This window comes from Pseudorca crassidens, chromosome X (genome assembly GCF_039906515.1).
Source record: "Pseudorca crassidens isolate mPseCra1 chromosome X, mPseCra1.hap1, whole genome shotgun sequence".
In the NCBI taxonomy this organism is placed as follows: Eukaryota; Metazoa; Chordata; class Mammalia; order Artiodactyla; family Delphinidae; genus Pseudorca; species Pseudorca crassidens.
This window is the reverse complement of record NC_090317.1, coordinates 30,047,152-30,071,410: the sequence shown is the minus strand read 5'-3', so window position 1 is coordinate 30,071,410 and position 24,259 is coordinate 30,047,152. Positions and strand designations below refer to the sequence as shown.

Here is a 24,259-nt window from a genome sequence, read left to right as displayed (position 1 = left end):
AGTGGGAGGAAGAGCAGAAAGGGGAACACTGCTGCCCCACCCAGTCAGACAAGCACTTAAGATGTGGGGACCAGGATGATGTAATCGATGGCCTATCAGGGGTGCCCTGCCTGGACTCTGATTGTAAGAGGAACGATCTGTAGTCTTTGTCTCCGTATAGTAAAAGTCTGAGAGGAAGGACTTGCTTTGGTTCTTTTTAATTTTGTATATTTGATAGCAAGACCCTACATTATAAAACAAACTCATAGAAGACAGAACTCCTCGTCCTCGTTCATCAAGTCATTCAGAGAACCAAGGGCCGAATGCCTCTCTTGTTGCCCCATCAGTCATCTCTTTGGCAGGGCTGTTGAACTCTCTTAAGATCTATGCTGAATGCTAGCGCAGTGTCTGGCAGTGTGGATGTTCGGTGACTGGGGAATGGATGCATTAACGCCCTGGGAGTGGCGAGCGGGATGGGGAATAAGGAGGAGGCAATGAGAATGAATGGTGTTTCTTTTGGCATTCAAACTCCTGCTTCTTCTAGATGGTTCCCGCTTGCTGCAGACCACCCCTCCAGCCAAGCATTTCCACTTCCTGTCTCCCCTCCCCTGGCTAAGGTTCCCGCTGCCACTTATTGGCCAGGGGAGGGAGGAGGGAGGATCGAGGGAGTGTGCAGGCAGCGAAACCGAGGCAGACGGAAGGCCCACTGGTGAATGCCAGCTTAGTTACCTGCATCTTTAAAAGGTTGCTGGTTCACTCAAATGACTGTTTCAGCTGGTACAGTTAAGGTAGGGTGACAGAATGAAGTCCAGACTTTCCTACAGCTTGAAGGAGATGTTTTTAATCGACCAGTGTTTACTTGGGAGCAAAGGAGCGGTCCTAGAACCCCTTCAGTGGTTTCACCTGAACTCTGGCTCATCTTGTTTATCAGAGATAAACTCTGGCCTGCTGCCAAAGTGAAAAAGCAGGAAATACACAGCTTCACTGGAGCTTGGAAAGCCAAAGAACTGGGGATGCTCTCATTTTTAAAAAGATACAATGCTTTTATTTTAGCCTAGCTCTGTTCACTTTCTTTTTATTCAGATACTTGCTATCCCTCTCCCTCTCCCCCTCCCCACCCTCCGACAGAAAATATTATTTTTCCTGGTTTCCAAGCCCTTTTTTTAATTTTGTCCTCATCAGCAAGAATGAGTAAAATTCCTTTGCTTCCTGGCCAGGGAACGTGCACCATGTAAAAGGCCCCTTAGAACAATTTCTGCCGAGGTAGGCCCTCATGCCTGGGGATGCACTGCTTCCAGAAAGAGGGATTGTAACAGAGTGGCTTTCTATTCTGCATTTAGAAAAGTCCACCCAAAGCCATTTCTTTACTAAATTGTGAAACTGCAGAGAAACACAAAGAATAGTCTAGCAAACATTCATATACCCACCATGCAGAATTGACAGCATGAAAGATAATTAGTTTAAAAGATACTTCAAGTATCTTTTTTTTACACAAGAAGTAAAATATTACAGATAAAGCTGAAATCCCCTTCATTCTGATTCCCAGTCCCATCCACTCTCCACCTTCCTGGGGGTCTATTTTATACTTTTGTATATGTATCTATATCTATCCATGATTGGTGTAATATATGGTTTTGTGGATGTGGTTCTTAATTTAAGTGTAGTCAGCCCTCTGTATCTTCGGGTTCTGCATCCATGGATTCAACCAACCACAGATTGGAAATACTTGGGGGGAAAAATTCCAGAAAGTTCCAAACAGCAAAACTTGAATTTGCCACACTCCAGCAACTATTTACATAGCATTTACATTGTACTAGGAATTATAAGTAATCTAGAGATGATTTAAAGCATACGAGAGGACAAATAGTATACCATTTTATATGAGCGACTTGAGCACCTGCAGATTTTGGTATCCGTAGGGGGTCCTGAAACCTGTGGATATACAGAGATGGCTGCAAATGGTTATCATACACCATAGGTCACTCTACAACTTGCTATTTTCACTCAGCTTTATGCTTTTACTATTTATCCGTGTAAATACATAGTTCTAAGCACATTCATTTAAACTAAAGTATCATTGTATCGCTGTTCTACAGTTTATCCATTCCCCTACAGATAGACATTTAGATGGTTCGATTTCACTTACAAACAATGCTGTATGTGTCTTCATATGTACCCGTGCAAGAGTTTCTCTAGGATATGCACCTAGAAATGGAATTGCTGGGGTGAAAGTAGGCATTTTTCCAATTTTACTAGATACTACAAAGTGACCTGCCAATTTACACTTCTCACAGCAGTGGGTGAGCATTCCTGTTTCCACACTTTCTCACCATCACTTGATATTATCAGACTTTTTCATCTTTGCCAGTCTGCTGGTTGAGAAGTGGTATTGTGTTATTGTTCTTATTTGTTATTTCCCTGACAGTTGGTGGGGTGGTACATCTTCTCTTATAACTATTAAACCAATATATTTTTTAAAACTCAATGACTAGGGATGCTCAAAGTCATCGTTTCAAGCAATTTCATTTACGTTGCAACAGAATCAAAGGAGCACATTCCAGTTCCGTATTTACCAAGTATTTCTGTTCATTTACACCCCACAGGCAAGCCAGGGTTGACAGTTATGCAGATAAAAGGGGGAAGTGCTTGAAATGAAGTGAGGACTTAGGGTAGATAGAAATAAGAGGGTTAGGTATCTCTTCCTTATAGATGTTATATAAACTATAACAGCTAATTTTATATAACTAGAATTATATTCATTACTATGAGCATAATTGAACATGTAGAATTGAATGTGTTATTCATTAATCCTAATACATTAGTAATTTTCATTTTGTAAAGCGTTTCCAAACGCAGGGAAATGGTGCAGTAAGTAGCATCGAGCACTCTAGCACAATCCGTGGCTGATTCCCTTGGGCTTTTCTCCCTATTTTCTCCCAGGTTTGTTGTGCTGTTCACGGATGACCTGGGCCACATCTCCCAGTGGAGGTCCATCATGGCTGGGAGTCTTGCGGGCATGGTTTCCACCATCGTGACATATCCTACAGACCTCATCAAAACCCGGTTAATTGTGCAGAACATGCTGGAACCATCTTACAGGGGGATCCTCCATGCTTTTTCTACTATTTATCAACAGGAAGGGTTCCTGGCCCTTTATCGAGGGGTTTCCCTTACTATTTTAGGTAAGATGGAACTTTTCACCTTGTCCAAGAAAAGACTGTGTTCTTTGATACATGCAAATGACTTGTATACCTTTGTTGGTAACCAGTTAAATCCATTTTACTGAGTTCAAGGGATATATATATATATATATGAGTGTATTGTATACCTTTGTTTGTAACCAGTTACATCCATTTAACCGAGTTCAAGGTCATATGGCTTCAATCCACACAGAGTCCATTAGCTTCATTCTATTCCATAGCCATATACCCCACTCCTAACTCTGGTCTGTTATATCCCAGGGAGGGAGTAGGACAGAGTGCATGTGGCTCAGCACAGATTGATAAGAAGACAGTCCCACACACTCCTCATCTGACTGCAGCAAAGAGTCTCTGCGTGCATCGGTACACGTATGAACACAACCAGCGTAGCAACTGTAGCTTCTGTGTTCTTTGGAACCTTTGCCAGGGCTACAGGTCACCAGGACCCCCAATTGCCAGTCCAGTAGACTTTTGCCTTTTATCTGACCTTTGTTGCAGCATTTGATGAGATCGATCACTCTATTCTGGAAACTTGGCTTCTAGGACCCCACTGTCTCCTAGATGTCTTTCCCACCTCTCTGCAGCTCTTTCTTATCTGGCTCATCTGACGATGCCAGCCCCCTGTGTGTCACTATCCCCCAGCTCCTGCCTTAGCTTTCTTCTCACCCTCCATACCCTCCCTGGGTGGCCTCATCTAAACTAGTGGCTTGAACAAGCATCATTATACTCTAATGACTCCCAATCTCATCTCTATAATAACAACGACTAACATCTATTGCAGTTTACTATGTGCCAGGCACTGTGCTAAATGGTTTGCGTACAGTTCCTCATTTAAGCCTCATTTTACAGATGAAATAGATGCTTGGGGAAGCTAAGTGACTTGCCCAAGGTCACAGATAGAAAGTGGAAGAATCTAGCAATATAACCCCAGAGCCCTCTCTCTTAACCACTGACTACTACCACTTCCCAATGGCAGTACAAATGCCTGCTATTGGACACCCTCACCTGATGCTCCCTTGGCTTACTGAAGTCAGGAGTAAACCTGATGGCCGCGTTAGTTGCACACCTGCCCCCCTCCTGTGTTCCCTAATGAACGAGACCGCCCTTCTTTCATCCAGTGGCCCAAGCCAGAAGAAACCTAGAAGCACTTCAACTTCAACTCCTCCTCTCACTCCACTCCCACTTCAGCCACAAGTGTTGTCAATTTCACCTCTTTTAACTCTCAAGTCTGCCCCCTTCTCCATCCCCATCTTCTCTGCCATAGGTCACACTCTCATCATCATCTTTCCTGCAGACACTTATGACAGGCTCCTACCTAGTCCCAGTCTTGGGTCTCTGCTGCCCTAGTCCGCCCTGTGCCCTGCTGCCAGGGTGTGATGATCTTTCTAAGTGCAAGTTGATCATTTCACCAACCTCTTTCCACTGCCCTCCTTAAAAGCCTTCACTGACTCCTGTGAGCTACAGGGAAAAGCCCAGATTCCTTGTGGCATACTAGATCCTTCAGACCTGGCCCTGCCAGCCCCTCCTACCTCATCTCCTGTCACGTTCTACCTGCACTCCTGCTTTGGCCATCTAGAAATACTTGCATTTCTTGGAAACACCACTCTCTTTGTACATGCTGTTCCCTCTGCCTGCTCTCCCAATGTCTGATGAACTCCTACTCATTCCTCAACACCCAGTTGAAAAGTTCTCTCTTCTGTGAAGTCCTTCTTGATTCCCCCAGGCAAAATTAATCCCTCTGATCCTTGTGTACCTAAAGCACTTTGTATAGCCCCCTTACTATGGCATATGTCATCTGTCTGTCTCTCCCACTAGATGGTGAGCATCTCCAGGAATTAGCCTACTTATACCTCTGTATATTCCTGGCACCTGGCATAGGGCCCATCACATAGCATAAGCTCCACAGATGTTTTCTGAATGAAGGAAAATGTAGGGTTGGTGCGTCATTTTTAATGTGTTTATTAAATAAATATTACATTTTTCTAAAGATGAGCAACCCCACTAGTGTTAGCCCCTCTTTTAAATCTCATTTTGAGGGAGAAATTTAGTCCCTGCGTAAACTTCAGATTGCTCCCAAAGTTTCTGTAAGTTTCAAGGTGCCAACTACTGCACTACTTGCTCACCATCTTTTCCTAGAAAGGTGAGGCTGCCATACAGTGCAGGGTACACACTGAGCCCTGATATGGCCACATCTCATACTGCCTCACTCTTCAGGTTTCACAGAATGTCTCCTTCTCAGCTAGAGATCAGGTCCCCCCTAGTCTCCAAAACTTGATTAAGTACCGCCCACTAACTTTTTTTTTCATGGGAGTGAATTTTTTCCCCAACACTCTATTTTTTTAAATTCAAACACCCAGAAAAGTTAAGAGAGTTGGAAACAGCCTGGATAAACAACAAGGTCCTATTTTATAGCACAGGGAACTATATTCAATATCCTGTAAAAAACCATAATGGAAATGAATATGAAAAAGAACATATATGTATCACTGAATCACTTTGCTGTACAGCAGAAACTCACACAACATTGTAAATCAACTATACTCCAATAAAATAAATTTTTAAAAAAAGAATTGGAGGGGCTTCCCTGGTGGCGGAGTGGTTGAGAATCCGCCTGCCAATGCAGGGGACACGGATTCGAGCCCTGGTCCGGGTAGATCCCACATGCCACGGAGCAACTAAGCCCGTGCGCCACAGCTACTGAGCCTGCACTCTAGAGCCCGCGAGCCACAACTACTGAAGCCTGCGTGCCTAGAGCCCGTGCTCCGCAACAAGGGAAGCCACCGCAATGAGAAGCCCATGCACCGCAACGAAGAGTAGCCCCCGTTCGCCGCAATTAGGGAAAAGCCCGCGAGTAGCAACAAAGACCCAACACAGCCAATAATTAATTAATTAATTAATTTTAAAAAATTAATTTAAATTTAAATTAATTTAAAAAAATTAAACATTCCCATGTTTAATTTTTATTAAATTTTTAATAAAAATTAAAATTTTAATTAAATTTTAATTAAAAATTAAACATGGGAAACACCCATGTACCCACCATGTACCCGCTCCTTCAATTAATGTTTTGCTTTATCTGTCCCTCTAACCATTCATCAGTCATATATTTTTTGATGATTTCCATGTAAGTTGCAAACATCAATACACTTCACCCCTCAACCCTTCAACATGCATATCATTAACTAGAGTTCAATATTTGTTTATGGCTCTTTTAAAAGTAAAATCGACATAGAGTACACAAATATTTAGGGAATCTTTTGATGCATGCATTTTGATCAATGACACAACCCGTATCAAAATATAGCACGTTATCATCACCCAAGAGAGTGCTTGCTGCTTCGGTTGGAGTGACTTGTTTAACAAGCCCAGAGCCGGTCCTGTTTACTTTCCCTGGATTCCCCACAGGCATTTATGTTCTCAAGCCAGTGTTTCCTGAGACATCACAGCCTCTCCCTGGCCTTGTTTTTCAGGTGCTCTCCCTTTCTCTGCCGGCTCCCTTCTAGTTTACATGAACCTGGAGAAAATCTGGAATGGACCCCGAGATCGGTTCTCTCTCCTCCAGAACTTCGCCAATGTCTGCCTGGCTGCCGCGGTGACCCAGACACTCTCCTTTCCCTTCGACACAGTGAAGAGAAAGATGCAGGTGAAGAGTTATGTTTGGGGGGCTTTGTGGGTGTGCGGGAGGGATGGCTTGCAGTGTTTGTGGGTGGGTAACAACAGCAAAGAACATGGAGCCTGAGCGATGCCAGGTATCCAAGGAGCTCATGACTGCTCATACAAACACTCTGCAAACCCTCACTCCGTGGCATTTCTGCTGCTAACCTCAGGGCAATGGACTCGAGCCCAAGCCGCCTCCCCATTCCCATCCTCTGCTTTTTAGTCTTGTATAAAGCACTTTTCTTTCCTCTCTTCATAGCTGCCACTGCCCGTTACATCAAGGCGGCCTCCACAGCGAGGACAGGGCACCCTTGCCTTCATAGCCTGTCCATACTTCAGTGAAACAGATGGAAAGAACCAAAATAAGCCAGGAATTATCAATAGCAAGGGGCCAGTAGTCCCTGATTCCCCTGCTGAGGCAGTAACTGCATTTGAAATGGGCCGGTGTCTTAGTGGGATTGGCCCTGCATTTTCCTAATTGTTACCTAGGAAAACTCACAGTTTCTCTACAGACCACAGAGACAAAAGCCTGATATCTGAGGTCTCAAAGAGAGGAATTGGCTTAGCCTAGAATCAGCCGATTTTGATCAAAGAAAAATCAGAGTAGTCCAAGTAAGGTTGGGGGTTACAGGCAGGTCCACACAGGGAAGGGGTGGGAGTCGGTGGACTCAGAATCAAGCAAGGCTTCGCATCTGCCCTGAACCCTGCTCACTCTCCACCAGCCTCCCTTCAGACTCCACATCCACAGGCTTGCCTGCCTCCCTGGCCTCTTCCGGGCAAATCTTGATTTATACAATCGATGTATTCCTGAAGAGCTGCTTGGATATTAATTTGGGGGAGTTGAATCCAATTTTAAATGATCAGTCCCCACTGAATTTGTTTTTCCCCATGTCTCTAACTTGTCCCTCTGCTATCTCAGTGCCCCCCCACCCCACCCCACCCCACACCACCCCCCCACCCCACCCCCCCACCCCCCCACCCCACCCCCGGCTTCCCCACGTGGTTGGTTTTCTTTGCCAGGCCAGGCCAGGCCTCACTTACCTCAGCACTAAAAAGCCCGCAAGTACTTATCTCAACCTATAAAGAAAAGCTGCCTCAGAACAATACACATCACAATTACACCCAATTCTGCTGCTCCAATCCATCAAACTTTTCATCCGTCTGGGTTGCGTTCCTTTCCTGTCCTTTGTCCAAACACATTTTTTAAATTGTCACGTTATTGTAAGTTTAACGTAGATGCAAGTTTAAAGCCTGCTTAGTGCATGCCTATTTATAAAAGTCATTATTCCTCGTTTTAAGAGTAATGTACATACGCTTAAAAATGGTTAAAATGGTCAATTTTATGATGTGTGTTTTACCACAATTAAAAAATAAGGAGGGCTTCCCTGGTGGCGCAGTGGTTGAGAGTCCGCCTGCCGATGCAGGGGACGCGGGTTCGTGCCCCGGTCCGGGAAGATCCCACATGCCGTGGAGCGGCTGGGCCCGTGAGCCATGGCCGCTGAGCCTGCGCGTCCAGAGCCTGTGCTCCGCAACGGGAGAGGCCACAGCAGTGAGAGGCCCGCGTACCGGAAAAAAAAAAAAAAAAAAAGGAATGCACATAGATTATAGAAAATTTGGGAAATACAGAAAAATACAAAAAAGAAAATAATAATTACCTATAAGCCCAACACCTATGCATTATGATGATTAATAGTTTTACTTCTGTGTATGTTCATATGTGTACGCATATGTGTGTGTGCATAAATATAAGTATATAATATATGCATATGGAAAGTTATTTTTCACAAAACTGGATTCCTACTATATATAAAAATTAATATCTGTTATTTTCACTTATTTTATAATGGATAGTGCCTCAGACCATCAAGTATTAAGAGCATCTTTTCTAATTATCACATGTATTCCACCATATGGACGTGCCGTAACTTAAAAAAATAAAAAACAAATTTATTCTCTCAAAGTTCCGGAGGCTAGAAGTTTAATATCAAGGTGTTGGCAGGGCCATGCCCCTTTTGAAGGCTCTGGGGGAGGATTCTTCCTTGTCTCTTCCAGCTTCTGGTAGCCCTAAGCATTCCTTGGTTTGTGGCAATACAACTTCAATCTCTGGCTCCATCGTTCCATAAATAACAATTTCTGTTTTTTAATATTCAGGCTGTTTCTAATGCTTCAGTACGATAACACCACAGTGAAAGCCCTTGTATTTTTTCACATTTGTGATGACACCCTTTAGCTGTATTCCTAGAAATACAGGCCACAAGATAAAAATAATTCTAAGGCTCTTAATGAAGTTTGCACCCCAGAAAGGCTGTAAGTTTACGCCTGCACCAGCAGTGAGTGGGGTGGTCCATCTCAACTCCTATCAACTGTAATGACTATCACTTTCTAAATCCTTGTGAACCTAATAATAGCTGGAAAATGCTGACACATTACTTTAATTTGAATTTCATTGATTATAAGCAAATTGCATGTTTTTCATATATCAATTTGTCCTTTGTATTTCTTTGTAAATTTTCTGTGTCCATTGCCTATTTTTCTAGGCTATTCAGCTTTTTTTACTAATTGGTAAGAAGTCTTTATACGTTAAAGATATTAGCCCTTTGTCATACACTGCATGCATTTTTCCCAGTTTGACAGTTGGCTTCTAATACTGTTTATGTTGTTATTATACATATTTTTAAATTTTTATGCAAATATATATATATTACTATTTTTTGGTTTCTGACTTTGCTCTTCTGTGGAAAAGGCCTACCCCATCCCACAATCATATGACTCTTCACTTATATAGTCCTTTAAATATTTTTGTTGTAATTTTTACACTTATCACTTTATTTAGAATTTACCTGAGGTATGATGTGAGGTAATCATCTGACTTTAAAAAAAAAAAGTTTACCAATTGTTTAAGCACCATTTTTGGAATAATCTCTTTTCCGCACTACTCCGTGCTGCGACTTTTACCACATCCTAGATATTTGTATATGTTCTAGAGTCTGTCTTGGGGCTGTGTATTCTGAGCTGTAGATTTGTCAGTCTGTCCTCGTGCCAGTGCCACACTATTTCAATTCCTATAGCTTTGTAATACCTTGTAGTGTCTGACAGGGCATCTACCCCCTCACCACTCTTCTCTTCAACATTTCCTTGATTATTCTCAGTCACTTGTTCTTCCTGATGAACTTTAGAACTACCTTGTGATTATGACTGGAGTTATGTTCAACCTATATACTTGGAATAATTTATGTAAAATATTCTGTCTTTATTCAGGAATACTGTATATCTCCCCTATAGCTTCAGTCTTCTTTCTTTACATTGAACCATATGACATTGCCAACATCCTACCTTTTTGACATACCCAGAGGGCAACTTCATACGGTTAACTCTTACAAAAGTTGATTTCTTCATATGATAATTACGCTCTTTCTAAAAAAGATAGCTTCTTAAAAAAAAAATCCAGGGTGAGGTTGAGTGGGAAGGAGGTATGATACACTACAAGCTTTTTATTCATTTTTTTTAACATCCTGGCCCTAGGAATTTATCTTCCTGTCAGGAGTGAGAATGGGCTCTCGCTGGTTGGCCATCAGAAGATGGATGAAACTAAGGCGGCTTATATCACTGGCTTCCATGCTTTGAGGATTGCTTTTTGAAATAGTAGAGCCAGAGGCGTCTCGCCAGCACTTTCTGGCACCTCTTATAATTTAGTGTTCCTTATGCAGAGTTCAAGGTTTAGTGAGCTCACTTCCTTCCCATAGCAAGCCTGCTCAAACCCAGGGCTTTGAGCCTGGGGGTTGGAGCAGTCAGTGAGAAAGGGTAGAGTCTAGGACCAACTCCGGTGTGTGGGTTTTTTCCCTACACCAAGGAAGTCTCCAACGGCAGCTGAGTGTCCTACAATTCCACTCAACTCGGACACTCTCTACTCGGAGACAGCATCAGATTTCACGGGTCAAGGGCTCAGTCCCACAAGACTATCCCCCCACTTCAAATGCCGATGTCAAGTCCAGGTTGTCACCTGTGCTTCTGAAGTATAAATTAGAGGTTCCCACAGCCCCATCCTTGGATTCAATTAATTTGCTAGAGTGTCTCACAGAACTCAGGAAACCAGTTGACTCACTAGATTACTGGCAACCAGGCCCCATCCTTAGGTGCTTTCCAAAAGTCGCTGCATTAACATAAACTCAGACTTGGTTGAAAGGGGTTTGTTATGAATATCAAGGCACCTTTATTGCTCTCATCACTTAGGTAATGTCAAGGATTATAGGAGCTCTATGCCAGAAATGGGGACGAAGACCAAGTATATATTTCTTATTATACATCACAATATCACAAAGGGTTTCAGATGAAATTCACTGACATCTAAATGTGAGGGTGGAGGTTTCAGTCTTCTCTGTAAACTTTTAGCTTTCCTTTTTCCACCTGAGAGCTAGAACAATGACCTCTTATGGGGTAATCTAGCCACCACTACCTTCTACTCTAGAATATAAACCTACCACAACAATCTGCTGTACACTAGAAGTGGGTATTTGGGGGTAAATTTGATCATATTTTCCCTTGTATGGAAACCTTATGCATAATGCATACACAGAGCTTCAACAGGAAGCTTTCAAATAAGTGCAAAGTCATGATGGTTGTAAAAAAAAAACCAAAAAAATCCAAAGAGGCAATTGCATGGTTTTCACAATATATGATCAGCATCCAGTTATGAATGACAACATAAATGTCATCCAAAGATACGGGAAGCGAAATCTTACGGTTGCGATCAAAGTGTTATTTTACAGGAGTTAATAAACACTAATACCTTGTCCCGCCTACTTAAAAAGAATCAACTCCCCAAAACAGAACCACAGACTGCTTTAAAATGCAAACGTGCGTTGCTTTCTCTGGCCATTAGATGTCGCTGCAGTAACGGAGCTTATCTGAGCACTACCTGAGGGTATGGGAGCCCTGCAGCTGGTGATCACGGACTAGTTAACAACCCCCTAATCCCCGCTCAAAATACATCTTCAGTTCGGAGAGTAAGGAACCTAGAAACAACAGGCTAACCGTAAATTGTATTGTGGCTGTTGTTTGTGCCTGCAGAGCATTCAATCCAACTTCTCCAAGAAGAGAGAGCTTTAATAAGTCTCCCCGCCACCCGCTGTGGGAGCAGGCAGGGTTTGCCCGCAGAATTTATGAGGAGAGAGCTTTGCAGGGCAGCCGGGCTGCTCTGATCTGAACACACTTAATGGTAACATTTGCATTCCATCGGCTTTCCTCCTTACACTGTCCATCAGGAAGCAAATCAATGTCAGGTGTCTGTTGGATAACAAGCTGGACAGGGAATTTCCTGAACCCCCATACCGACTGGCCACTTTGTCTGGATGTCTCATTCTCCTAATGTATGCTTTATCCAGACACACACATACACACACACAATCTGTCCGTTTAATGCCGCATCAGGTTGGAAGTCTCTTGAACACTAATGACAGTAATCATAAGTCTTGTTTAACCAGCTGAGCCCTTCCTTCACCGTGCTTACACTCATTTTATTCCTTTTTCTTTTTCTCACCCCGGCTCCTCGCTGGCATGCTAGAGACTGGAGAGGTAAATAAATTATGCATGTGCATGTTTTGATGGGATGGTTTCTGCTGGGAAGGGGGTGAGTCAGCCCTGCGCACAGATAGGGTGAGGGGCCCCCATACCTGGGGCGCTTTCATGGCCCCCAAGACCACCCTGCCTGAAATGCCCTTGGCCACACTTCAGCACATTTCAGCTCAAGCTCTTCCGGGTACATACCCGGCCTTTCCGCTTCTGTCTCTCCCACACCTGGCCCTGAGCTTGGAACTAATTAGTTTGACGAGTCTGTGGGCTCTCCATGGGAGTCCTGAGCAAATGGTTCTCTGGACAGTTCATGTGGGAAAAAAAGAGGAAGATAAGCTGCCCGGAAAATCCGGGGAGCAGCTGAGAAGGTGGAGCTTTGGAATCTGGTGGGCCTTCTGAGAGGGTCAGGAGGGAGGCACCAGGCACAAGCTCAGTCTCCCACAACTCTCCCTGACCCCCCTCCCTGCAGCCCGTATTAGGTGTCTCCGTTTCATTAAACATAAAACCAAGTGTTAGCCTGTTGCTTTCTACCCAGGGGACTTCGACCCCATTAGGGCTCACAAGGCAAGCAGGATTAGGCCAGGTCAGCATTTGAACTGAAAGCACGTAAGATGAGGGACAGAGGTAGTATCCAAGGGGCACAGCTGACTGAGCAGAAGAGGCACGGTCCCTGAGTGAAGAGGGGGCCCCAGCTGTTCAGACAGATGCTTGAACCTGCCTGAGATGCTGAACTGCGCACTCCCGCCAGGGCGCCCCGCCCCTCTCGTGGCTCCTCCCACTCAGGTCCACATCCTCAGCCCTGAGCCACATTTCCCGAGCCCTGGCCCCACACTTCTCACTGTCTGCCGTACACTGCCATTTGGCTGTCGCCTCTCCAGGGTCACCTCTAAGTATGTATCAAACTGTCTTCCCAAGGTTCTGCATTTCAGTGCTGTCATTCCCCCAGCTACCCAGGCTGCAGACCCAGAAGTTGTCTTTGACTCTTTCCCTTCCCCCTCCCCCAGTCAACCTTGAACCCAGTTGGGTCTTCATTCCTAACGTCCCACGTTGGTCTTTCTTTTTGTCACTGTCCCTGCCCTAATCTAGGACCTTATCAGCTCATACCTAGGCTACTGCAGTAATCCTCTAATTGGTCTCAGGATTAACTCTAAAACTGATCATAAACATTGGGTACTAATGTACCAGGCACTGTGCTGAGGGCTTTATGCTCATTATCTCATTTAATCCTGGCAGTACATCTGCCAGGTGGGCACTGTGCTTATCAAGCCCATTTCAAAGAGGAGAAAATCAAGGCACTGAGAGGTTCTGTAGCCTGCCCAAGTTCACGCACTCAGTCACTGAGTAACCTGAGATGTAACGTATCACCAGGGCCAATATTCATTTCAGTCCCCTCCAGCCCAGGCTTCTGCCAGACGAATTTTCTTAAGATCTGCCTGCGTTGTGTCCTTTATTGCTCTGAGAGAATAAAGGCTGAGCCCCTTGGCCTGGCAGGCTGCCCTTACCAACTTTGCCGCGCTCATTGCACAGAGGCCCCCTATATCAGGAGTCGCAAAATCAGATGCCAGCAGGAACTTGGAAGTAACAGGAAAAAGAGAAAGTAGGGAAACCCAGGTAACATAACACTCACCCCCTAGACAATAAGGATTCCGATACAGTCTGAGCCATCCTGGCTTTCAGAAGCATTCTGGAGCGCTAACTGCACTGTGCTCACAAAATGTGACCAGCATCTAAGTATGAATTGCGTGGAACAAAGTGGGCCAGGGGAAGCTGCAGCAAGTTCCTCTTCTCCAAAGGATAGATGCCATTTAGAAATGTGGGCCCACTTTTCAAGGGAGCCTGAAATCCAGATTTTTATGTAAGATCCCAATTTTTCAATGTTGGCAAATAAAAATTGTTAAATCCTGCCAGGGTTAAACAGAACATGCCTTTTTCTGACCTCTGCTCTGTTCCAGCCTCCAATTCAATCAAAATTATCTTAGCCCCCCTCCCCCATCCCCCTGAAGAATAAGTGTATTTCACATTCCTGTCCCCTCTGCCTGGGGCATCTACCTCCATCTCACCTGACATCTGCCACGTGGTGGCTGTCTCTTCTGACCTACAACAGCACACATCTGTTGCTTTCGTTTGATAAAGGAGTTGGCTTTTCCTACCCCTCAAACAGCTATTCTATCGTGATGGATAAAGGCAAGTGTTTTGCCTCTGTAGAACCACAAATGGGGGTGTTCCCCATGGCCTCGGAGGGGATTCGGGGGTAGGAGAGTCCAGGTTAACTAACAGGGTGCTCTGCCGATAACTGCAGATGCTGTTTTCACTGTCACTCCCACCCCACCCCCAAGGGCGTATTTTGTTCCAAAAGCTTTATGGGTGAACAACCCCTTTTAAATGATGCTCTTAGCCTGTATGTGCGCTCTGGTCCAGCTGGTTTATTTTCCACAGCATTTCTCCGCGTGCCCCACCTTCTGCCATCTCTCCACCATTGCAGCACATCCCCACCCTGTGTGAGCCCCTTCCTGAAGCCTTCTCTCCCCTCCTCAAGAGGAAGAAGTCTCCCCATTCTGAACGCCCAAAGCTCCCTCTCGCTCTAGCTCTCAGGCCCATGTCACATGCTTCCTTGTATCGTAATCTTCTGTGTCCATTATTCCTTCTAGACTTTGAGCTCTTTGCCTTTGGGACATATGTCTTACACATTTGTATGTCCCCACAGCACGTAGCCTCATGTAGCAGGCACTCGATACTTGTTTAAAAATGAATGAAGTTCAGGGCCGGCTTCTGAGATCTCACTGCCTTGTGAGTACAGAATTGAACCTTAGCTGCTGCTGGGTGAGCCCCAAGTCTGTGTGCTCGTCCCTACCCCCTGCTGAAGGTAAGAACAGCCTGCCCTTTCCCCGGCCTGCTGACCTAGGGAAACCTCGACTTGTCCCCTGTCTCAGACTGCCTGCAATCCTAGCTCTGAAAGTGCACTATCTCCCACCCCCTACCTTAGCTCTCCAGTTGTGTATCGCAGCTCCAACAGCTGTTACCATTTCAAGAGAAGTAAATATGCTAAAAGGACAGAGTAAAACAGTCTTGATGTACACCCCCCTCTTCATGGCAACCTCCCACCGCTTTGTAGTGCCTGGAAGTGCCTGATGAATCAGCATCATAGCACTTGTATTCGTCAGTTTGTTGACTTCAGTAAATGTGATATGAATGAACAGGTCTAAATCTGTGCCCTCCTTTGGTGGGGAGGCTTTTGTCAGGGGACAAAATATGTCTGGAGGAGGTAACAAAGGGAAAGTTTTCCCTGGGAATAAGAAATTGTAATCATGTGATAATAACTACCATTTATTGGTCCTGTGATACAGACCAGGCAGTTTATCCTCCCATTCCATCCTCTTTATCGACCCTATTAAGTATTGTTATTATTCCTGGTTTCTAGGTGAGGAACTGAGGCACAGAGAGGGTAACTTGCCCAACAGTCACTTAGCTAGCAAGTGGGGCGGGGGGCTGGGATTGAACCTAGGTCTCTCCTTCAGGCCCAAGCTTTATCCACCAGGACTATAGGGGCTTGGTCCTAGATGCTAGGTAATCGGGGTTTTTTTTTCCAGTTCCCTTGCCCTGGGTGTGGGAGTAGAGGATGAGGGAGAGGGAAACCTAACCTTGAGATTTGGGAGCACACGACCTCGGTTGAAAGAAACAGTAGTGCGCAAGCTCAGAAACAGGCACGAGGGTGGCTTTGGCCAGGGAATGGTTAACTCAAGTTGGAGAAAAAAAAAACCTTTGGAAAACCAGGCTGTGGGCGCCTCTGGCTTTCTTTGGTCACTGGCAGCCTGACAATGGAAGGCTTGAAGCCGGCAGGTTGCAATGAGAAGCAGAGAACGTTCAGCAGCCATGGACCTTTGGCTGCCTCAGACTGGCCACGCCGCTGGGACGGACTGGGAAGAAAGCCGCTCTGGCTCACCGAGCCCCTAGCAGAGCAGGTGCAAAGCCCCAGGAGCGGAAAGTAGATTGTTCTCATCACACCTGCTAGGAAGCGCTAAGCGAGTCGCAGAGGTTCTGCCCAGTTCAACATTTCTTGGTTGACATCGTGTCTATTGTCAGTAGGAACAGAGTTCTGTTTCCCCAGCACAGCCAACTTGCCCAACGATCCTGAAGTACAAACACTGCTGGGTTCTAAGCTCTCGGGGCTTAGAGAGCTTAGAGAGGATGGGAACCTTACCTTTTTAGTTCGTTGCATTTTTAACTCCTTGCCATCATGTTGCTCTGGGGGCTGGCCCCTCTGGGGACTGACTTCTTCTGCCTAAGTCAGTAGCATTGCCTTGGCAATTCTGAGAAAAAAGTATGCTTTTCAGATCCAGGTAGATGTCTGGACATCCCTCAGGCCAGGTGGCTTCGTTTGAGCATCATCGTTAAGGTGTAAGGAAAGGAAAAGTCTCCCCTTTGTTTTTTCCGAAGGTGTAGAGTGCCCTAAATACTTTGGGGATGACAGTTGTTGATCATGGAAAGGAGACTATCCCCTAGAGGGCAGGCAAGGAGGGAGCAGGGAGGAGCCTTCCTAATTCCACTCACTGTGAAGTCACTCTGCCCTTTCTCTTGACCTGAGCTGGCTTACTCCTTCCAAGAGATAAAGTCTGGGTATCAAAATGGCCACCCTCTGCTAAGCAGACTTCTTTGAGCTCCAGCTAAACAATAACAGCAGCTAAGACAGGCGTCCCCCTTCCCCCTGCCTCCAGAGTGGGGGTGAAGAGAGAGGTAGGGGAAAGGGAAAGAAAGGTCCCAGAAAAGGCCTTCTGTCAGCCAAGAAAGGCCTGCAGCTATGAGCAGTCATCTGCGGCTCCTGCTGTCAGGAGGAGATGAACACTGGGGTTTGCCCATCCCTCCGCTGGCCTCAAGCCAGCTTTAGAAACGCAGCACCAGTTTTTACCTCCTTTCCCCCGCAGAGCTGTTCATTTGTTTTTGACAGCTGTGTTCATCTTCAAGCTTTCGTGGGCAGATTAGCTCATTGGTCCAGAGTGTGGGCTTTGGATGCCATCCCTGTCCCTTACTCTTTCCGTGAACTTGGGTAAGCCACATCGCCTCTCTGAACCACACGGGGAGAAGCCTAACGCCTGGCTCATATCCCCATGGAGAAGACTGAATTGGGTTAACGCAGATGCAGAGCCAGGCACAAGATAAACACTCAATATAAATACTCAATAAAACCGAGGTACTATTTTTATTGTTCTTGAAGCATCTCTTCAGAATCTACGCATGGCGTTGAAGGCCTGATTAGAACCATAAAAGCCGGGCCAGGTGTGTTTGTGTGTTTCGTATGATCGCTATAAACACGCAAATGAGCTAGCATTGTGAGACCTCAACAGATCTTCCGTCTCTCTAGATAATGGTGATCAGGGATGGTAGGGGAGAGGATCATTCATTCGTTGGGTTAATTTAACAGGCGTTTACCTAGAGGCCACCCTGTGCAGGTACTGCCTATGTCTGTATTCCCAGCCTGCAGAAAACTGACATGTGCCAAATCTTCTCCTGCACCCTTCCTACCCAGTCTCACTCCCAATCAAGGTGACACTAGGGAATTCCCTGGCGGTCCAGTGGTTAGGACTCCGCGCTTTCACTGCCGGGGGTCTGGGTTCAATCCCTGGTCGGGGAACTAAGATCCCCCAAGCCGTGGGGTGCAGCCAAAAAATAAAAATTAAAAAAATTAAAAATTAAATTTAAAAAGGTGACACTGAAAGTTGGCTCTTCGGCCGCCGCTGCTCAGCATGCGCTCCCACGGCCTCCCTCCGCTGCTCTCGCTTGCATGCATCTCAATTGCTTTCTGCCCCAGCTGCACTTCGGATTTCCCCGCCCCCATCGGCACATGGGAACTGTTTCTCTTCTCTTCCCAAGCAAAATACTAACCTGCTGTCCATTTACTCGCTTCCCCCATGTCATTGCGGGCTTTCCGAGCAGGTCCTCGGGCACCTCGGCCAGGATGGGGGTGACTTGTAGGCTTGCCAAGCCGGGGGCAGCTGCCTGCACCCGTTTCTGTGGACGTCCCCACCACAGAGCCAGAGTGCTTCTCGGCTGTATGAGGATAACTCTTGGGGACCTAGCTCTGCCAAGAGAAACTTGGGCCATGTGGCTCACAGGACATAAAGGTCCTTTTACTTCAATACCATTGGCTTTTTTTTTTTTTTTGGCTTGTTTGACTATTGGGGATTTGCCAAAGGACAAAAGCCTCCTACCACAACTGCCTTCCACGCATGTATGTCCTCAGATGGCTTGGGAAGTGGACCACTTGGTCTTCAGGTTGCGTCCCATATGGCTACAGAAGATAAAAGTTGTTTCCAAATAACAAGTGAAAGGTTCTGAGCTCCTGTTTGCTCCAACTAGCAGACTCTCATTTTTTTTGTTTGTTTTTGTTGTCTTTCTTTGGTTTCTCCTTTTAAATGCTTTTTTTTTTTTTAAATTAAGACTTTGGGGGTTTTTTGGAGAAGTTTTAGGTTCACAGCAAAATTGAGAGGAAGGTGCAGAGATTTCCCACGTACCCCTTTCCCACAGGTGCGCGGCCTCCCCCATTACCCACAGCCCCCACCAGAGGGGTGCATTTGTTACCAAGCGTGAAGCTACACTGACACATCAGAATCGCCCGAAGTCTGTAGTTTACCTTAGGGCTCACTCTTGGTGGTGTACATTCTATGGGTTTGGACAAATGTATAATGATGTATATCCATCATTATAGTATACAGGGTGCTTTCACTGCCCTAAAAATCCTTTGTGCTCTGCCTATTCATCCTCTCCCCCAAAGCACTGATCTTTTTACTGTCTTCATATTTTACCTTTTCCAGAATGTCATATAGTTGGAATCATACAGTATGTAGCACTTTCAGATTGGCTTCTTTCACTTGATAGTATGCATTTAACTTTCCTCTGTGTCTTTTTGTGGCTTGGTAGCTCATTTCTTTTTCATGCTTAATGATATTTCATTGTCTGATACCACAGTTTATTTATCCATTCACATACTGAAGGACATCTTGTTGCTTCTAAGCTTTGGCAATGATAGATAAAGCTGCTTTAAACATCCATGTGCAGGTTTTTGTGAGGACATAAGGTTTTTTTTACCTCCTTTAGGTAAATACTAAGATCTAATCTAATCAGTACAATTGCTGGCTCCTATGGTAAGAATATATTTCGTTTTGTAAGAAACCACCAAACTGCCTTCCAAAGTAACTGTACCATTTTGCATTCCCACCAGCAATGAATGAGAGTTCCTGTCTCTCCACATCCTCACCAGCATTTGTTGCTATCAGTGTTCTGGATTTTGGCCGTTCTAATTGGTGTGTAGTGGTAATTGGGTTGTTTGTTTTCTTATTGTTGAGTTTTAAGAGTTCTTTGTATGTTTTGGATAATGGTCCTTTATCAGATACGACTTTCGCCAATATTTTCTCCTAGTCTGTGGTTTGTCTTCTCATTGTCTTAATTAATGCTCTTTTAAAATTAATATTCTACCTTTTGCATAGGTAACATATGCATATGATACAAAATCCAAAAGGTACAAAGAGTGTCCATTGAAAAGTAAGCCTTCCCCAACCTTTGTCCCTGGGACTCCCAGTTCACTGCAGAGAAAACACTGGTTGTTTCCAGTTTCTTACCTGGTCGTTCCAAAGGTGGTCTGTGCAGAGATACACATACACGTGCACATTTATGTTCTTTTTGTTTTTAGATAATCAGAAGCATGCTACATACACTCTTCTGCACTGTTTTTTTCACCTAAAAATGTATCTTGGAGATGTCACCTTATCAGTCCAGATGGAGCTGCCACATACTTTTAAATGGTGACATAGCATTCCATAGTCTGATGTACTGTTTCTTTAACTAGCCCCCATTGATGGACATTTAGATTATTTCCAACTTGCTGCTGTTACTAACAATGCTGCAACAAAAATCCTCGTAACACATCATTTCCCACAGGGGCAAATATATCTGTAGGATAGTTTCCTAGAAATAGGATTGCTTTGGTCAAGGGTATATGAGTTTTACATCTTCATAAATATTGTTTAATTATTTCAGAACTCATGGAAAGAATGAACAACCTAGAATGTTGCCTCTTTTGGAAGGCTTCTATGGAGTTTATCACAGAAACAATCGAGCACATTGCTTTGAAGCATTTACCTTTCATATCCATCAACTGCAAGTTCGTTCCTCCTTTTCTTCAGTATGTATTAAGCACATACTGGATGCCTGGCATATTGGTAGATTTGGGGGCTAAAACCACATACAAGATAGATAGACATGGTCACTGCCCTCATGGTATTTATAGTCTGTGAGGTGGGGGAGACATGAAAGAAATAATTATACACTAAATCATTACAAACTGTGTCACGTGCCAGGAAAGAGAAGTACAGGGTGACCAAAAGTGTTTACTAGGCTCCTGACTTAGGCTGGAGATCTGGGAAGACTTCTCGGAAGAAGTGCTGTTTAGTCTGATTAGTAAGAGAGACTTAGCTAGGCAGAGGGAACGGCAGATTTGAAGTCCTGGGGGCAGGAAGGAGCCTTGAGTGGGACCAACAGCATGGATTAGAGGAGCAAGAAAGGGCCTTCAAGTTCATTTAGTTCCAGTCTCCTTACCTGACGTGTGAGGAAACTAAGGTTCAGTGAACTAAAGGACTTGGTCAAGGTTATGCAGATAGTGGCAGAGCCAGGACTAGGACCCGGCTTTCTCAGATGTCTGCTGCAGAGTGCTGCATGCCCACCTGGCAGCTGCAGATCTGAACTAGACGCCATGGGATAGTTGCCTGGGTTTGTGTGGAGGGAGGATTTAACTTCAGAGCCTTGTAGCTAGTAACCTGACATGTTTTGTGTGTCTTTGCTAGGAAGATACGGTTCGGGCAAATGGCGGTCTAGCGTTCTAGTCTACTGGGTTGGTTTAGTCTTCAGTATACTTTTCTCCAAGTTTTGGTTTTTAATTTTTTGGGGGGGTTGGGGATTTTTTTTTTATTTGGCCATGCTGAGCAGCTTATGGGATCTTAGTTTCCTGACCAGGGATCAAACCTGCACTCTCGGCAGTGAAAGCGCAGAGTCCTAACCACTGGACCACCAGGGAATTCCCTCTTCTCCAAGTTTAAATACTAAATAATAATGATAATGGTGGTTACTATATGTCAAATGCTGTTCTAAGCACCTTACATATGTTTCATTTAATCTTGACAACAATCCTATAAGGTAGGTGTTATTATTATTGTCCCATTTTACAGATGAGGAAATTGAGGTTCAGGAAGGTTGAGGCATTTGCTCAAAGTCCCAGAGCTAGTAAGTGGCAAAGTGAGGTCTCCATCTAAGCAGTCTGGCCTCAGGACCCGTGTGCTTTCCCCAGGCATTCTCACTGTCAGCAGCAGATTGATGGGCTCAGGTCTCAGCCAGAGCTGCCTTGTGCTACGGAGGGCCTACACCAGTGATCCTCAACCTGTCTGCATATCAGACTCATGTGAGGAGCTTGCCAAAAATGCTGACGTCCAGACCTCACCCTAGGTCAGTTAAATCTCAGTCTCTGGGGGTGGATGCCAATCACTGATGGTTTTGAAAAGCTTCCCTGTTTCGTCTAACATGCAGCTAAAGGTTGAAAAGCACTGCTGTGTAGCCTTACCATTCCTTCTTTCTTTGGGGGTATTTTAGTTGGAGCTGCTGTAACAGAAATCCATAGACTTGCTGGCTTAAACAACAAGCACTTATTTCTCACAGTTCTGGAGGCTGGGAAGTCCAAGATCAAGGTGCCAGCAGATTTGGTGTCTGGTGAGAACCCACTTCCAGTTTGCAAATGGCCACTTTTTTGCTGTGTTTCCCCCATTGTGGAGTGAGAGACATTATCTCTCTTGTGTGTCTCCTTATAAGGGCACAAATCCCACTCATGAAAGCTCCACCCTCATGACCTAGTCACCTCCCAGAGGCCCTCACCTCCAAATACCATCACAGTGGGGGTTAGGGCTTCAACACATGAACTTTGGGGGTGCACAGACATTTAGTCCAAGGGGCAACCAGCAATATGGTTTGCCTTTGTGATCTGGGTATCTGTTTAGTATGACACGTGTACAGGCATTTATTCATACCACACCATGAGCTGCAGTCTTAGCATAAAGAATTCATTTGGTGTGCATGTGGCACTCACATCCAAGGACGATGTGTGGAAACGAGTCTGTCGAGGGCTGAGGTAGTCATCTCAGTCCTGGGCATCAGGAAACAGTGTAGCTTAGTGGGGTAGAGCTTGAATCTGAGTCGAACAGACCCAAATTCAGGTTGATGCTTTTTTTCAGACAGTCTGTGATTTGGGAGATTTGTCCTTTCTCGGGCTCCATTTTGCCATCTATAAACTTGGGCTAATAAGATAATACTCCCTATTGCATGGGGCTTCTGTGAGGATTGAACGAGCTGGTACATGTCAAATGCTCAGTGTAACGCCTGGCACCTAACACTCTGTAAATATTGGCCATTATTTTACTTCATGGCCATCCATGTGGCTTACTTGAGCCTGGTCACGGGTAAACAGTTGTATTTGGGAAAAACTACTAGTGACACTGATATTAAGGGGAATTTTGTTTGACATTTAATGAGCGCCCAGTATGTGCAATGAAGGGTATTAGACCCCAAAGAGCTAGGACAGTGAGGAAGGCCTAGTGCCTGCTCCCATGAGCTTGCTGGCTGCCAGCCCAGAAATTGCACCCAGATAACTCATACCAGGTAGCCTGGACCACAGCAGAGGTCTAACCAATAACTAAGGGAGCACAAAACAGGAAAAGAACCTCGATTCAAACAAAGAAGCTATAAACTAATTATAAGGCAATCAAGGAAATGTGAACACTGATTAGATACATGATGATATTAAGGAAATATCATAGGTGTGGTAATGGTATTATATATTTCTATATATGTAATATACTTTATTTTATATTTTAGAGAAGAAGCCATTGTATTTTCGAGGAACATAACTAAATTTAAATTAAACAGATAAATTAAAATTATGTCTTGCAAGGGATAGAGATGAAAAAAGATTGTCAATACACTGCTAATTGTTGAAGCTGGGCGGTGGGACTTTCCATTCATTTTACTAGCCTCTCCACTTTTGTATATGTTTGATATTTTCCACAATGAAAAGTGTTTTTTTTTAAAAAAAAAACAGGGACTTCCCTGGCGGTCCAGTGGTTAGGACTCTGCACTTCCACTGCAGGGGGCATGGGTTTGATCCCTGGACGGGGAACTGAGATCCTGCATGCCGCATGGCGCAGCCAAAAAACAAACAAAAAAACAAAAAAACACAGAGAGAGGTAAATTTCAAGAAAAGGAGGGAAGGAGACAAAGGAAGAGGGAGCAAGGAAACAAGCAGTTCCAATCACAGCATCAAGAAGTTTCAAGATGAGGTGGCATCTGACCTGGACCTGGGTGAGGAGAATTTTGCCCATCAGAAAAAGTATACGTAATGTTCAGGAGGTAATGGGTATGACTGGATGTAGGGTTCCTGGGGTGGGGGTAGGTATTAGTCAAGGTTCTCCAGAGAAACAGAACCCATAGGATGTATATATGGAGAGAGAGAGAGAGAGAGAGAGAGAGATGGATTTTAGTTACTTGGCTCACGTCTGAAATCCGCATGGTAGGCCAGCAGACTGGAGATGTTGCAGTTCAAGTCCAAAGGCAGACTGCAGGCAGAATTCCCTCTTTCTCCGGGCACCTCAGTCTTTTTGCCTCTTAAGGCCTTCAACTAACTGGATAAGGCCCACCCACATTATGAAGGGTAATTTGCTTTACTCAAAGTCTAGTGATTCTTTTTTTTTAATTGAAATATAGCTGATTTACAATGTTGTGTTAGTTTCAGGTGTACAACAAAGTGATTCTGTTTTATATATCTTCTT

The 24,259-nt window shown here is 44.8% G+C and overlaps 1 protein-coding gene across 2 annotated transcripts in view; it reads left to right on the top strand.

Moving 5' to 3' along the window:
• The window catches only part of SLC25A43 (solute carrier family 25 member 43), a 42,105-nt gene that overhangs the window by 3,892 nt on the left and 13,954 nt on the right, over positions 1 to 24,259 (top strand). The window contains exons 2-4 of one of the 2 annotated variants that reach the window (XM_067724614.1): positions 2,920 to 3,161; positions 6,650 to 6,822; positions 7,096 to 7,763. In XM_067724614.1, coding sequence (XP_067580715.1) covers positions 2,920 to 3,161; positions 6,650 to 6,822; positions 7,096 to 7,314 — 634 coding nt within the window. In that variant the 3' untranslated portion in view covers positions 7,315 to 7,763. Of the gene's footprint in view, positions 1 to 2,919; positions 3,162 to 6,649; positions 6,823 to 7,095; positions 7,764 to 24,259 lie in introns of those variants that run through there. The other variant, XM_067724613.1, reaches the window with a different exon arrangement.